The 13,957-nt window shown below is 39.5% G+C and overlaps 1 protein-coding gene across 4 annotated transcripts; it reads left to right on the top strand.

Moving 5' to 3' along the window:
• Positions 1 to 5,579: 5,579 nt before the first annotated feature.
• On the top strand, positions 5,580 to 13,401 carry rag1 (recombination activating 1). 4 transcript variants are annotated; one of them, XM_084094757.1, is made up of 4 exons: positions 5,580 to 5,720; positions 6,809 to 7,141; positions 7,269 to 8,404; positions 10,143 to 13,401. In XM_084094757.1, exons 2-4 carry the CDS (start codon positions 6,828 to 6,830, stop codon positions 11,888 to 11,890), a joined length of 3,198 nt encoding a protein of 1,065 aa, XP_083950883.1. In that variant the 5' UTR covers positions 5,580 to 5,720; positions 6,809 to 6,827; the 3' UTR covers positions 11,891 to 13,401. The 4 variants fall into 4 exon arrangements, with proteins under 4 accessions (XP_083950883.1, XP_083950882.1, XP_083950885.1 ...); XM_084094756.1 differs by having other exon boundaries at positions 6,806 to 7,141; XM_084094759.1 differs by lacking the exon at positions 5,580 to 5,720 and adding an exon at positions 5,759 to 5,913.
• The last annotated feature ends 556 nt before the right edge of the window (positions 13,402 to 13,957 follow it).

The following is a 13,957-nucleotide window of genomic DNA, read 5'->3' as shown; positions in this document are numbered from 1 at the left end:
GGTGGCCCTGAATTAACAGCTGTCAGGGGGTCTATTGTCTTCATGGCTGCGGTGTGACACCAGCGCCTCTGAAAAGGCCACAGCAGCCCTGCCATTTCTCATAATGGACTTTTAGTTAAAGGACAGGGAAATAATAAGCAGACTTAATCGCGGAAAGCGGACGTCGTTTGTCACTCCTGCGGAATCAACTTTAGAGGGACAAACGAGGTTCAGTTGTGATGACGAGACAGGGCTGCTCTTTTCAGCTCTTTTCATTTCGACAACCGGAACACAAAGATAGCTGTTTAGTATATATATATGTATCTGTCGGTCTAACTACAGGGTTTGGAAAGGTATAGAAAAGTATGGAATTTGATATCAGTAATTTCCACGTCTGGAAAAGTATGGAAAAAAGAAAGCAGAGTATGGAACAAATATTTGCATTTCCAGATGATTGCCCCTATTTAGTTTTTTTTCTATAATAGAAAATTAAGAATTTAATGAAAATAAATCTATCACACAAGATGTGTGTTTTCATGGCAACTGTTTAGTGATTGTCAAACAGGATAGAATGAATTCAAGGTGCACTTTTTCATTATGCAAATTTGTTTTTCTTTTCATGATATTCTTAACACCGTATTACAGAGCCTCTAAAAGGACCTTTGCAACAACAACAACAATCCTTTTTAATATATACAGACTTTCATGTGCGCATGAGAAACCATTAAACTTAGCATGACAATGCACCCATTTCGCACGGTGTGGTTTCTTGGCCGCCACAGAGTTATGGTCTTGAAATATGACATACTGCCTCTACGAAAGCCAGATTTTGAACACCTTTTTACAGTACTCGTCTTTTTTTATAGACCCTTGAACTTGCCAAATAAGACAATGCACACAGCCGTATTGTGCCATTAGCCCATTTCGTGTCATGGTTTCTCTGCCACCGCAGAGGATGCGTTAGATTGGACATTAGCCCTTGATATTAGAGGTACTACCCTATAAGGAAAGCCAAATTTGACCAAATAGATCTCAATTAATTAATTAATGTGCATCCATGCTCTTGTTTTCTTATTAGTAAGATGGCAGTGACGCACAAAGGAAATAGCTTATAGTATAGGCTATATAAAACTAGAAATTGTATTGCGTAAGCATGCAAAAAATTCCCTGATGTGTGCATGTGAATAGTTTCTCAAGGGCACAAGAAGTTTCTTGTGTGCATGCAAAAGTCGAGACCCTGAGAAAAATACAAATATTGAATATGTGTCTGTCTGTTCTGTCTGTATATCTGTCAAATTTCATTGTGTGCTGATCAAGTCGAAATCTGGTAGTTTCAATGTTCACTTTTCTAAGCTTTTCTATTTCAGAAGGCCAGCTGTGTAAACCAGCATTAGTTTGGAATCAAAAGCTCTCTGACGGAGTGTAAAGAAGCAATGATTAAACACAAACCCGGAGGAGGAGAGACTTTTGTGGGGCTGCGAGTCTCTAACGGCTGTCTGATCCTGCGCCTCACTCGGGGGGGAAAAAGCAGATTTAATTAAATCAGAATTAAAGAGCATTGTTATTTTGATTGAAGACACCCGGCTCCTTTCCCTCCACTCTCTCTCACCCGACTGTCCCGGATTCAAGCTGACGGGGTTTGTCGTTGAAGGTTTACTTGAGTACATAGCGTGCATCTGGTGATCTCCTGAGCACACACGCAAACACATGCAGGTCTTACTACATGTTTGAGGAATACAAACGCCATCTTCTCTGCAGTAGATTGAGTCTAATTCTGTATTATTGGATAACGAGAAAAGCTTATACGACACACAGAATGGCACAATGTTGGAAGTTAATTAAATTTCGGTAGAGTGACAGTAAAGAACCTGAAGGCAGCATAAGAAACGGCCAGACAGAAACAATGGCATGTCTATTTTTTTCCAGGCCCCGGCTACATGGCGTGAGAGAGACCCTTCAGATCAGACACAGACAGAGAGAAAAAGAGGGATGGAAGGACAGTAATGAATAGTGTGTATCCTGATAATTGCATTAATGATTATTAGGCAGAGCTCAGGGGAAGGTGATGAGAGGGAGAGTTTCTGTCAGCTAACTTTGACTAATGGCTGTTCACTCGGGACCACTGCTTGGAATATTAATTTACAAAATAAACTTTAAGGAAGCAGAGATGGAGGAAAGAGGAAAAAGGAAGGTCTGCGAAGAATTAATTTGTTTAACCCCTTGAAACAGGGCCTCATCCACTTTGGAAAAACATCACAGATATATTTACATGTTTTAATTGCATGACATTATTGTTTGTGAAGACTTTAAAATTATAGCTTTTTAGGTTATATGCTTCTTATAATTTAAAGATGAGTCTTAATAATGAGTGTTATTTCTAGAATGGTTCTAGATTTCAAACAAGGAAGTCAGATATATACCTGGAGAAATATAGTTGTAGCATTCCCATAGACAGGTGCTCGGTTAGCACAGGAAATGTGCCATTTTGGATGCTCAGTTTCGGACTTAATTTATTTTTCCAATCAATTGCAAATCGGCGAATATCACCACAAGACTGAATACAGCTAAGCTCTTCATTAGCGACTATTATTGTGAAATTGTGACTTTGTCAGAATACGCTTAGATGGCCAAAATATGTTGTTGTTGTTTTTTTTTTTTGTCAACAGAAAGGGCTAGGCTAACTAGCTAGACATGCTAAACATTTCCCCCCAAACTAGGGTTATCATGGTTCCAACATTTCAGTAGTCGGTACCAATACCAGTACAATTTACCAGTAAATATTTCAGCGTATTCTGACTAACTTACTTATTAGTATCTCTGATTGGCTGTTGCATTCATGTGCTCAACAGATATGATTGCGATTGGCTACAATGTTCAACGCTTGTAAAAAACATGCTGTTAATAGAAACCTTTAATAGAAACCTCAAACAAACACGTCTAGCGGCGCCTATCAGCGGGTACCGTATATTCCCGGTACTTGGTACTACCAGTAGCTTACTGCAGAAATGCTGGTACCGTTAACTTTTTTTTTTTGTAGTACCGCTACATTTGACAACCCTACCCCAAACAAGCAAGTAGCTTACCGAAAAGGTATGCTGCAATATGCTTTGTTAGCAGTGGAGCTATGCACTTCCTAGCACTGCATTCATTGTGGGATAGGTGTTTACTCTGTGATACGATAAAGACGAAAAATGGCAGCTTGACGTCATAACATCACATAAATGTCAGAGGATGATAAGCTGTTTAAACAAAGATTAGTGCTCTTTAAAAGATGTGTGTCAATGATCCACCTTCTCACTCAAATAAAGTTTTTGATTGGTGTGCAGTTTGATTTTGCCTTCTGCGTTGACACCAACATCTTTGACCCCACATGCAGGTCTGGTGAAGACAGCACCTCAACAACTTATCCCCTAAAACTCACACATGCAGTGGAGAATAAACACCCTGCTTAATGCCAGGTGGCTGTCGACTGAAGACATTTTTCACATAAATCAAACTGCCATTGGGCTGATCAATAACAAGTCAATTAGCAGGCGGAGAGAGGCGCGGATCTCTAGGGGTCACCGCTTGTTTGTTAGATGGACATCTGCAGCTCTGTTTGCTTCGCCATGGCAACAGACCTACAGTTTCTCTCTGTTTTTCCATCTCGTTCTTTAGGTTTGTGAAGACAGAAGGCTCTGGCAGGCCTAACTACTGCTTTAAAGTGCAAATTTCACCCTGAAATTAAAATTCTTTTATTTACTCAACCTCATGATGTTCCAAACCCATTTGACTTTTACTTCATTAAAACACAGAAATTGCATGTACTTTTGTTTTTCTCACTTTTTTTGTTTAATAGAGTGAATCACAGTCCAATTTCATTGTATAGAAAAGAGCAGCTTGGACATTTAGCAAAATACCTCTCAAAAGAAAGAATGTCATACAGGTTTGGAACAACATGAGGGTGAGTAAATGATGACAGATTATATCAATAAACATGCACACACGTGACCTCTATCGTGATCAATAATTTTTTTTTCAATGTTTTCAAATGTTTTTCAAGTCCTCAAGGATGAATGAGCACTTGTAAAAATTGGCATTTTCAATGACCTTTCTAATTTTGCTCAGTTTATAGACTTGGCTATTAAACTTTGGCCGAAAGCAAACTCTTTTGCATAAAAATGACTTTCCGTCCCTTTATTAGCCTACTCACAATAATGAGGCTTTATTTATTTCCTCTGTTTTTTTTTTTCTCTCTGTCTGTTCGTCCATTTAAAGGTATTCAAATAATGTGAATTTAAATAATTATTTATTTTTCATATTAATGTGTTTAGTATTATGGGTCGTTCTATGGTTGTTGTTGCAAATATTAACAGAGTCAGTCATTTTTTTATACATTTATATATAGGGTACAAATAGCAACCATGTTGTAAAATGACCTATTATTTATGATGTTTTCTCTTTGTTTGGTTTGCAGAATTTGTGACTCTCAGATGAGAGAGGCCACCCAATGTTTGCAGGCACTTGGTGACTATTTAATGACTAGTCTGTGAGAAGTCCAGACAGAATCGCCTCAGAAATGCACAGGACCAATTACAGCATATAACTCTTCTGCAAATACACCCTTGCTTTATTTATCAACGAATAAATCCATTTAATTCATACTTGCTAATGACACCAACACAGATCATAATGGGACTGCACCAAGGCCCACTTGTAGAGTTATGCTCATTATAGTGACATCCTAGTTTCCCCTACTATGGATAATTTGTTTATAAAGTCAACGAAAAATAACCATGTCTCAGCAGGATTCTGAAATTGTGAAATGCAATTGGACTATAGCCTATATTTGCTATGCTTTTCCAACTTTTGAATATACCATAAAGGACATTTTAGTCAGTCAGCCTTGAGTAGATGGTTGTCAGCTCTCTTTTAAATGTATTCCTTTGATCCGATGTGTTTTAACAGTGTCTGTTTTTCTATATAGAGGAGGATCAAATAGCAAAGCTGCAGCATGTTGGCTTGGACCACCTGCTGGAGATGAGTTTCAGAGAGCACCGGGTGAAAACAGCAGGGGGATGCGTTAGTTTGTATCCATGTGCCTTGCACTGACACGATTACTATGCAGAATGTGTATATATGTTTGTGTGTCTTAATGCATGATTTATGTTGTGTATTGGAGTGTCTGTGGACGGTTGTTCAGATGTTAGGTCTATGATGTCTCGTGTTGGTGTATACTGTATGTGTGTAAGGGTTTACTTTAAAATAGTTTGTGAAAAAAATGTCCAAGAAGTTTACTAAATATTACACAATTTGTCCTTTAGGCTTGTCTTGATTTGGAAAAAATATTTTAATTTAGGGTTAGAGTTAATATGTATGCCAATTATAATTACCATAATGTAAAAACAAACAAGAAATCTATGGCATGCCCTCATTAGGTAGCTTAGTAAAAGTGTGTGTGTGTGTGTTTGTGTGTGTGTGAATGTGGTTAGTATCACCCCCACCCCCTTCCCGAGACCTCCAATGTTTCTCAGGTGCTAAAATGTGTCGGTTAGGGACCCCATAGTGGGGTATAAATAGGACTCTCTTCCTATGGAGAGACACAGTCTTTTATAGGAGCATCAAGTGACTGAGATCCAGCCAGGCACTCTTAAATCGAGAGCCTGGAAGACATCCGCACACAGAAACGCACTAGGCCTCCCTTGTGCCCCCATGCGGAAAGACCCCAGGGGAGAATTCGCCAGCTGAGCCTCAAAAACAAGGTAGGACAACCCAGCTGACTGACAAACTGAATGCTCTCAGCTGTTTTTGTGTATGCATGTCTCAATAGTTCACTTCAGAGCTGATAGCTGGAGAAACCCAGGGTGCAAACACAAGCTGAGAGGGAGAAAAAGAAAAAGAGAGAGAGATAAAAAAGAGAAAATGCCAGCATGTATTCACCATGGGAGTGTTATGGTAAGCCCTTGTTGATTTATTGATCAGGGAAGAGGACCATTTTGCCTTCTTGCGGATGGGATGAGAGAGGAGTGTCACATCGTGACACAGTTGTTTTGTGAATCTGCAAGGGTTTGACAGCTACTGCTAGTCCGAGTAATGTGACTTCTGATCTAGTCCTTGTTTTTATTTGCCTGTTTATGCATATCTTCGTACTCAGTGAGTGACATGGTTGAAACACAGGATAGGGTCTGATTCATAGGGAATGGCTGGCATTACAATTTCTCTTCATCTGACTTCAGTCAATCGCTGTGCATCATAAGACTGGACTCTCTCTCTTTCTCTGGAGCTCTCCGTTAAATGCCAGCAAGCTCCTCTACGGACTTAAACTCCTGTTTCAGCACAGTAAATGACTATTATAACTGATTGACAGCCCTAGAGGTGTCCATTTAACAAAGGGGGGGGAATGAAAAAAGATGAGGGATAGAAAAAGGGACATGGTGGGTCCCTGAGCGAGAGTGTTAGGAAGGAGAGAAATGAAGTTTTCAGCAGTGGATCGATTTCTTAACGCTTGTCTCATGCATTTTACAGAGGCACTAAATGCCACTTATGGTATAATGCTGTACTCTGGGTCAGAGCAAAGCTCTCAAGCTTGGGCTGGGATTTCAGGGCTGCTTTTAATAAACAATGCCAGTAGACTTAAGTAAATCTGTCTGATTGTGTCACAGCCCTGGAAATAATGTTGTTTTCCTCTTCTTTTGTGGATTTGTAATCCTGAAACCCCCTTTTTCTATTACACCTAAGAATATTCCTTGGCAGCCAAACTAATCTCATAATCTCATAGTCTCATAAACTCTCGATTCATAAAGAATTAATCTTATTCCTTCTCACTTTCTTTTCTCTCTCTTGAAAGCAGCGGAATCTAAGCTGACGCCATGGAGAAAGGGAGGTGGAGTTCTGAAGATGCTCCCAGAGCCTCCATGCCTGACGAACTGTCTCATCCTAAGTTTTCGGAATGGAAGTTTAAGCTCTTTCGGGTCAAGTCCATGGAGAAGGCCCCTCTGTCTAATGAAACACCGGTGGAAAAGGAAAACCAGCCTGAGGTGGAGGTGGAGATGGAGATGGCAGGCTCTCCAGGCAGTGTTATGAAGCTCTGTTTTGGAGGGAAGAGTAAGGAAAACGTGGAGAGCACTCGAGAGAGAGTGGACCTTAAGCTGCAGGAGATTGATACACATATGAATCTTCTCAAGTGAGTCTAATGATAATATTGAGTGATTTATGAATTCTGAATGTTCAGTTGACTTGTGCATACTGTATTTGAAAGCATATCATTGTTAATCAGGGTCAAGCTTAGTTTTTTCTTGCGTCTTTTGCAGAAGCCTGTGTCGTCTTTGTGGCCTCACAATACGGAAGACTAAAGGTCCATCACATGAAGTCCAGGGAGACTTGGAAGAGTCCAGCCGGTGTGCCTTGCGCAAAATGGGCTGCAAGTTGGTCACCTGGCCGGAGGTGATCTTGAAGGTCTTCAAGGTGGATGTGACAACCGACATGGAGACGGTACATCCGTCTTTGTTTTGTCACAGATGCTGGACTGCTGCCATGAGGGGAGGGGGTTTCTGTTCTTTCACTAGGACCCGGATCCCAGACTGGAAGTCCCACACTTCCAACTGCAACCTCTGCTTCCCTAAGAAGATCTCTTTTCAGCGAATGGGAAGGAAGCGGGCCAAACCACTTAAAGGTGCACACAGCCTTCCAAAGAGAATCAAGAGGGATTCCCCAGAAACTTCAGGTGCCAATAGATTGTGGAGACAGACCACAGAGAATCCTGTGGGATCAGGTGGGAAAGAATGGTTAAAACTATCAGTGCAGAGAGGACAATGGGTAAAGAATATCACACAATGCCAGAGGGACCATCTGAGCACTAAGCTCATCCCTCCCGAAGTCCCAGCGGACTTGCTACGTGCTGTTACTTGCCAAGTGTGTGATCACCTGCTTTCCGACCCTGTCCAGTCACCGTGTCGGCACCTGTTCTGTCGGGTCTGCATAGTAAGGTACAGTCGAGCTTTGGGCCCGAACTGTCCCACCTGTAGCCAACACCTGAACCCAACCCACCTGACCAGGCCAGCCAAGTTCTTCCTTGCCACCCTCAGCTCTCTTCCTCTGCTCTGCCCCAGCGAAGGATGCAGCGACTGGGTCCGATTGGACTCCTTTAGGGAACACTGCCTTAACCACTACCATGAAAAAGAGTCTCAGGAAGAACAAACACCTTCAGAGAAGAATCTCAATGGTTACTTGCCAGTCAACAAAGGTGGGCGCCCTAGACAGCACCTGTTGTCGCTGACCCGTCGGGCTCAAAAACACAGGCTGAGAGACCTGAAGAACCAGGTGAAGGTGTTTGCTGAAAAGGAAGAAGGAGGGGATGTGAAGTCTGTCTGTTTGACGCTCTTCCTTCTGGCATTGAGAGCCGGGAATGAACACAAACAAGCAGATGAACTGGAAGCTATGATGCAAGGTAATGCCAAGAAACACGTCACCCACAATATGTGACTGTCAAAGCAGTTGTTGTCAGATGAATACAAATAGAATGAACAGATAATGCATTATTGACTTACATAAGCTTGAGAGCAACCAATAATAACGTTTTTACAACCTAATATATGGCATCATTTGTTTTGTATAATGAACTAGCCTAATTTTCAATGCCTGACTGCAGTAATTGTATTCATTTTTCATGGAACAACAGCTTTAACATGTAATTTTACACAATTATGTTCATGTTTAGGCTACTACCTGAAACTAGATATGAAAAATTAAACACATCCACGAGGTTATCTATATAAAAAATGTATGAATTATTTTCCTATGTGCCTCACTGTCATTTTAAATAGAATAAGCACCACTTTACTGAATGTGCTCGCACACACACTCACACACATACACTACCAGTCAGAAGTTTTGGATCGGTAAGATTTTGTAATGTTTTTAAAAGAAGTATCTTCTGCTCACCAAGGCTGCATTTATTTGTTAAAAAAAACACAGTAATATTGTTAAATATTATGACAAGTGAAAATAACTGTTAAAATGTAATTTATTCTTGTGATCAAAGCTGAATTTTCAGCATCATTACTCCAGTCTTCTGTGTCAGATGATCCTTCAGAAATCATTCTAATATGCAGATTTGATGCTCAAAAAACATTAATTATTATTATCAATGTTGAAAACAGTTGTGTAAATATTTTTTTCTTCAGGATTCTTTGATGAATAGAAAGTAAAAAAAACAGCATTTATTTGAAATAGAATCTTTTGTAACATTATAAATGTCTTTACTGTAACTTTTGATCAATTTCATTAATTCTTGATGAATAAAAGTATTGATTTATTTTATTTCCTTCCCCAAAAAATTAAATATAAATTATTACTGACCCCAAACTTTTGAACAGTAGCGTTTAATGTTACAAAAGCTTTCTATTTCAGATAAATGTTGTTCTTTTGAACTTTCTATTCATCAAAGAATCCTGAAATAAAAATGTAAATAACTGTTTTCAACAATGATAATAATGAGAAATTCTTGAGCATCAAATGATTTCTGAAGAATCATGCGACACTGAAGACTGGAGTAATGATGCTGTTGATCACAAGAATAAATTACACTACTATATATTCACATAGAAAACAGCTATTTTAAATTGTAATATTATTTCACAATATAATTATTTTTTATTTTTTTTAATCAAATAAATGCAGCCTTGGTGAGCAGAAGAGACTTCTTTTAAAAACATTAAAAATCTTACAAATCCAAAACTTTTGACTGGTAGTGTATGTGAAACTCAGTACTCAATAACAATTCTTGTAAAGAGCCTGTTAGGATGAAAACAACATCAGTAGCCCTTGTATCTGCAAATGACATAGATACTGTCTAAACCCCCCAGGGGAACAGGGTCCAGCTGGTGCCTGTTTTCATCAGCAGCCAATATCAGTATTTCCAGCCCAGCTGAGTCACCTCTCTTCTAACTTAAGCATTAATAATCTCTCTGATCTAGAACAATTAGGACATATTCCATGCTGCAGTTATAATCAGAATTACAGATATTGTTGCGTTCAATTGCTGGTGCTCTGAAATCAGCCCATAATCACACATTCAGGCTCACAGTCTCACTTATTTTGAGTTTATTCTGGATAAACAGTTATGTGAATTCAAACTTCTGACTCTATCTCACACAGTTTTGTTTTCCCTCTGTATTCTCTTTCAGGCAGGGGATTTGGTCTGCATCCTGCAGTGTGTTTGGCTATAAGGGTCAACACCTTCCTTAGCTGCAGTCAGTACCACAAGATGTATCGCACTGTGAAGGCCACTAGTGGCCGCCAGATATTCCAGCCCCTGCACACACTACGTAATGCTGAGAAAGAGCTTCTCCCCGGGTTCCACCAATTTGAATGGCAGCCAGCTTTAAAAAACGTTTCCAGCTCCTGGGATGTGGGCATCATTGATGGCCTCTCCGGTTGGACAACCTTTGTTGAGGATGTCCCTGCGGATACCATTTCCAGACGGTTCCGCTACGATGTGGCACTGGTTTCTGCATTAAAAGACCTGGAGGAGGACATAATGGAAGGACTCAGAGAGAGGGGGCTAGATGACAGCATTTGCACCTCTGGCTTTACTGTGGTGGTGAAAGAATCATGTGATGGTATGGGAGATGTCAGCGAGAAGCATGGAAACGGTCCAGCGGTTCCTGAGAAGGCGGTGAGGTTTTCCTTCACAGTCATGTCCATCTCCATCCGAGTTGAGGGTGAGGATGATGGCATCACCATCTTCCAGGAACCAAAGCCAAACTCTGAGCTCTCTTGTAGACCTTTGTGCCTCATGTTTGTGGATGAGTCCGACCACGAGACCCTGACAGCAATCTTGGGGCCTGTGGTAGCAGAGCGGAAAGCCATGATGGAAAGTCGACTTATCATATCTGTTGGTGGTCTGCTACGCTCATTTAGATTCTTCTTCCGGGGTACAGGCTATGATGAGAAGATGGTTCGTGAAATGGAAGGGCTAGAAGCATCAGGCTCCACTTATGTATGCACACTCTGCGACTCAACCCGAGCTGAAGCCTCTCAAAACATGGTGCTTCATTCCATCACACGTAGCCACGATGAAAATCTTGAGCGCTACGAGATCTGGAGGAAAAATCCTTTCTCAGAGTCCGCCGATGAACTCCGTGACCGGGTCAAAGGGGTTTCCGCAAAGCCTTTCATGGAGACCCAGCCTACTCTGGATGCCCTGCACTGCGACATTGGCAATGCGACTGAATTCTATAAGATCTTTCAGGATGAGATCGGCGAAGTCTACCAGAGGAGCAATCCGAGTCGAGAGGAGCGCCGTCGTTGGCGGTCAACCCTGGACAAACAGCTAAGAAACAAACTGAAACTCAAGCCTGTGATGAGGATGAATGGAAACTATGCGCGCCGGCTGATGACACGCGAGGCTGTGGAGGTGGTCTGTGAGTTGGTTCCTTCAGAGGAACGACGTGAGGCTCTACAGAGACTGATGGAACTCTACCTCCAGATGAAGCCTGTGTGGCGAGCCACCTGTCCCTCCCGAGACTGCCCGGACCAACTCTGTCAATATAGCTACAACTCTCAGCAATTTGCTGACCTCCTTTCCACCACATTTAAGTACCGCTATGATGGAAAGATTACCAACTACCTCCACAAGACTCTGGCCCATGTTCCTGAGATTGTGGAGAGAGACGGGTCTATCGGAGCATGGGCCAGTGAAGGCAATGAGTCTGGGAACAAGCTGTTCAGACGTTTTCGGAAGATGAATGCGAGGCAGTCCAAAACGTTTGAACTTGAAGATGTACTGAAACACCACTGGCTGTACACCTCCAAGTCTCTTCAGAAGTTTATGGAGGCTCATAAGAATTCAGTAAAAGCAATGCAAGCCACATTTAACCCAGAAGAGACCCCAGATGAAGTTGATGTGGCTCTTGAAGTTCCAGATTTTTGAGTTTTTCTCTGCTTGACTTTCTTTAATGGACCGTTTTTCTTGCTAATGAAAATATTGTTCCGTAATTGATTTTATTTCTTGAGATGAGATGTAATATCACGTTTAATGGCTTTATTATTCACTTCATTATTTTTTTGAAGCCAGTGCATAAACGTGAGCTAAATTGTTTTATGGCAGAGATAAAATTATATGGGCAGAGCTTTTTTTTCTCCCCAGATTTGACAGACAAATTGTCTGTGTTTTATCTCTTGCTGCTTGTGAAATATGAGGGATTTCATTGTATTGCCAGGTTGTGACAACTTCACGAATTCATCCAGAAGGGTTGTTTATGAAAACTTATGAGGGAGTTGTAAGTCACTGAAATTGTGTTAAAGGAGACCCACATTTATGATGGCTGTACTAATATATCACACAGGACAAAGACAAAATGAAATTAGAAAACGCAAATTGTCTTCTTTGCAGGAGGTCTAGAGAGAAGGATTATTTTAGCAATGCAGTGTTTTGATGGTGCTCAACTGGTCCACAAATGACTCCCATAGACACTATGCTAGAGCATTTGCACATTTATTTAGACCTTACCTTATATTTCTACCTCAGTATTCAATCCTACAGGTCCCTCAGGACATTTGCACCATGCCATTCACACAAACACATTTTCAAATATTCTTGAAGAAATAGCAGTGTATTTTACTCGATAAAACCTATTGACTATTGTCAGAATTTCTTTTTTGTTGCAGTTCAGAGATGTGCTCTGTTCATCTCAAACTTGTACCTCAATTTATTAATCATGTTTCTGACTATTATTTTGTTTAATAGTATTGTTTAATTCATTGTGTTTATTGTATTCTCTTAAAACGAGAGGATTTCAGTGATCCATTTCTTACTTCGACTTGAACTGATTGATTTCTTTGTGAAGTGATTTTACTGATTTCTTTGTGTCTTTACTTGATTGATTTCTTTGTGAAATGATTTTACTGATTTATTTGTGTCTTTACTTGATTGATTTCTTTGTGAAATGATTTTACTGATTTCTTTGTGTCTTTACTTGATTGATTTCTTTGTCATGATTTGAATTATGTCGTTGCATTCTTTGATATTATACATTATACAACATTTCTAAATGCTTGAATTTTTTCTTTGTACTTTGGGGAAGTTTTTTTTAAAAATAAACCAAAGGTACCTCACATCATTCTATTAAAAATATGATTGAAGTAGTGTGTGTTAAACTTTACATATCTGTTTAAATTGCTTTATGTTCCTTTTTTAATTTGAAATAAAACACTGCATTGCACTGTTCGTAAACAGTTGTCTACACGTGTACAAAATTTGTGTAGACTTGCACAAAGGCACTGGTGATGTTCTTGTAATGACCTATCGTTATTTTTTTCTTTCATTGTGCAAGAACATTACAGTGATTGCTGTAATTCATGAACTTGTGGACTTTTTCTGAATTATTGAATATAATTGGTTTGTAATAAATGACTTTTTTTCTCCAATTCCATCTGGTAAATAAAAAAAAATCACCAAAAATTTTATTGAGATTGTAATTTTTTTGTGTGTGTGTCCTCTTGTATGTGGTTGGAGACAAACAGAGTAGATAAGACTGACATGGATGTTCCATTCACATTCAAGAACATGCACATATATATATATATATATATATATATATATATATATATATATATATGTATGTTCTTGAATGTGAATGTGTATATATAAATATATATACACACACATTAGATAAGTCAAGAACATGTATGTGTGTGTGTATATGAAGAGTTCAGATGCAAAAGCCTCTAAGTGCCATCTGAAATTTTCTTCTAGAATGATAATTTTTATAAAGCTTGTATATTTAAGTTCAGTAATTTCACTTAAATGACAATTAATAGATAATTTACATTGCCATTTAAGTGAAATTATTGAATTTAAATATACAAGCTTGATAAAAATGATCATTCTAGAAGAAAATTTCAGATGGCACTTAGAGGCTTTTGCATCTGAACTATATATATATATATATGCACACACAAACACACATATGTTATTGACTTATCTAATGTGTTTGCA

The sequence above is a fragment of the Abramis brama genome (genome assembly GCF_963993115.1).
Source record: "Abramis brama genome assembly, chromosome: 20".
NCBI lineage: Eukaryota > Metazoa > Chordata > Actinopteri > Cypriniformes > Leuciscidae > Abramis > Abramis brama.
The sequence above is the reverse complement of the archived record's forward strand: the minus strand, read 5'-3'. Positions and strand labels throughout refer to the sequence as shown.

Bases quoted from the DNA above. Each gene is read 5' to 3' on its own strand.
- rag1 (XM_084094757.1), top strand. From the start codon at position 6,828: ATGGAGAAAGGGAGGTGGAGTTCTGAAGATGCTCCCAGAGCCTCCATG. The intron at 7,142-7,268 runs GTGAGTCTAATG...CGTCTTTTGCAG, and splicing joins ACACATATGAATCTTCTCAA to AAGCCTGTGTCGTCTTTGTG. The intron at 8,405-10,142 runs GTAATGCCAAGA...ATTCTCTTTCAG, and splicing joins ACTGGAAGCTATGATGCAAG to GCAGGGGATTTGGTCTGCAT.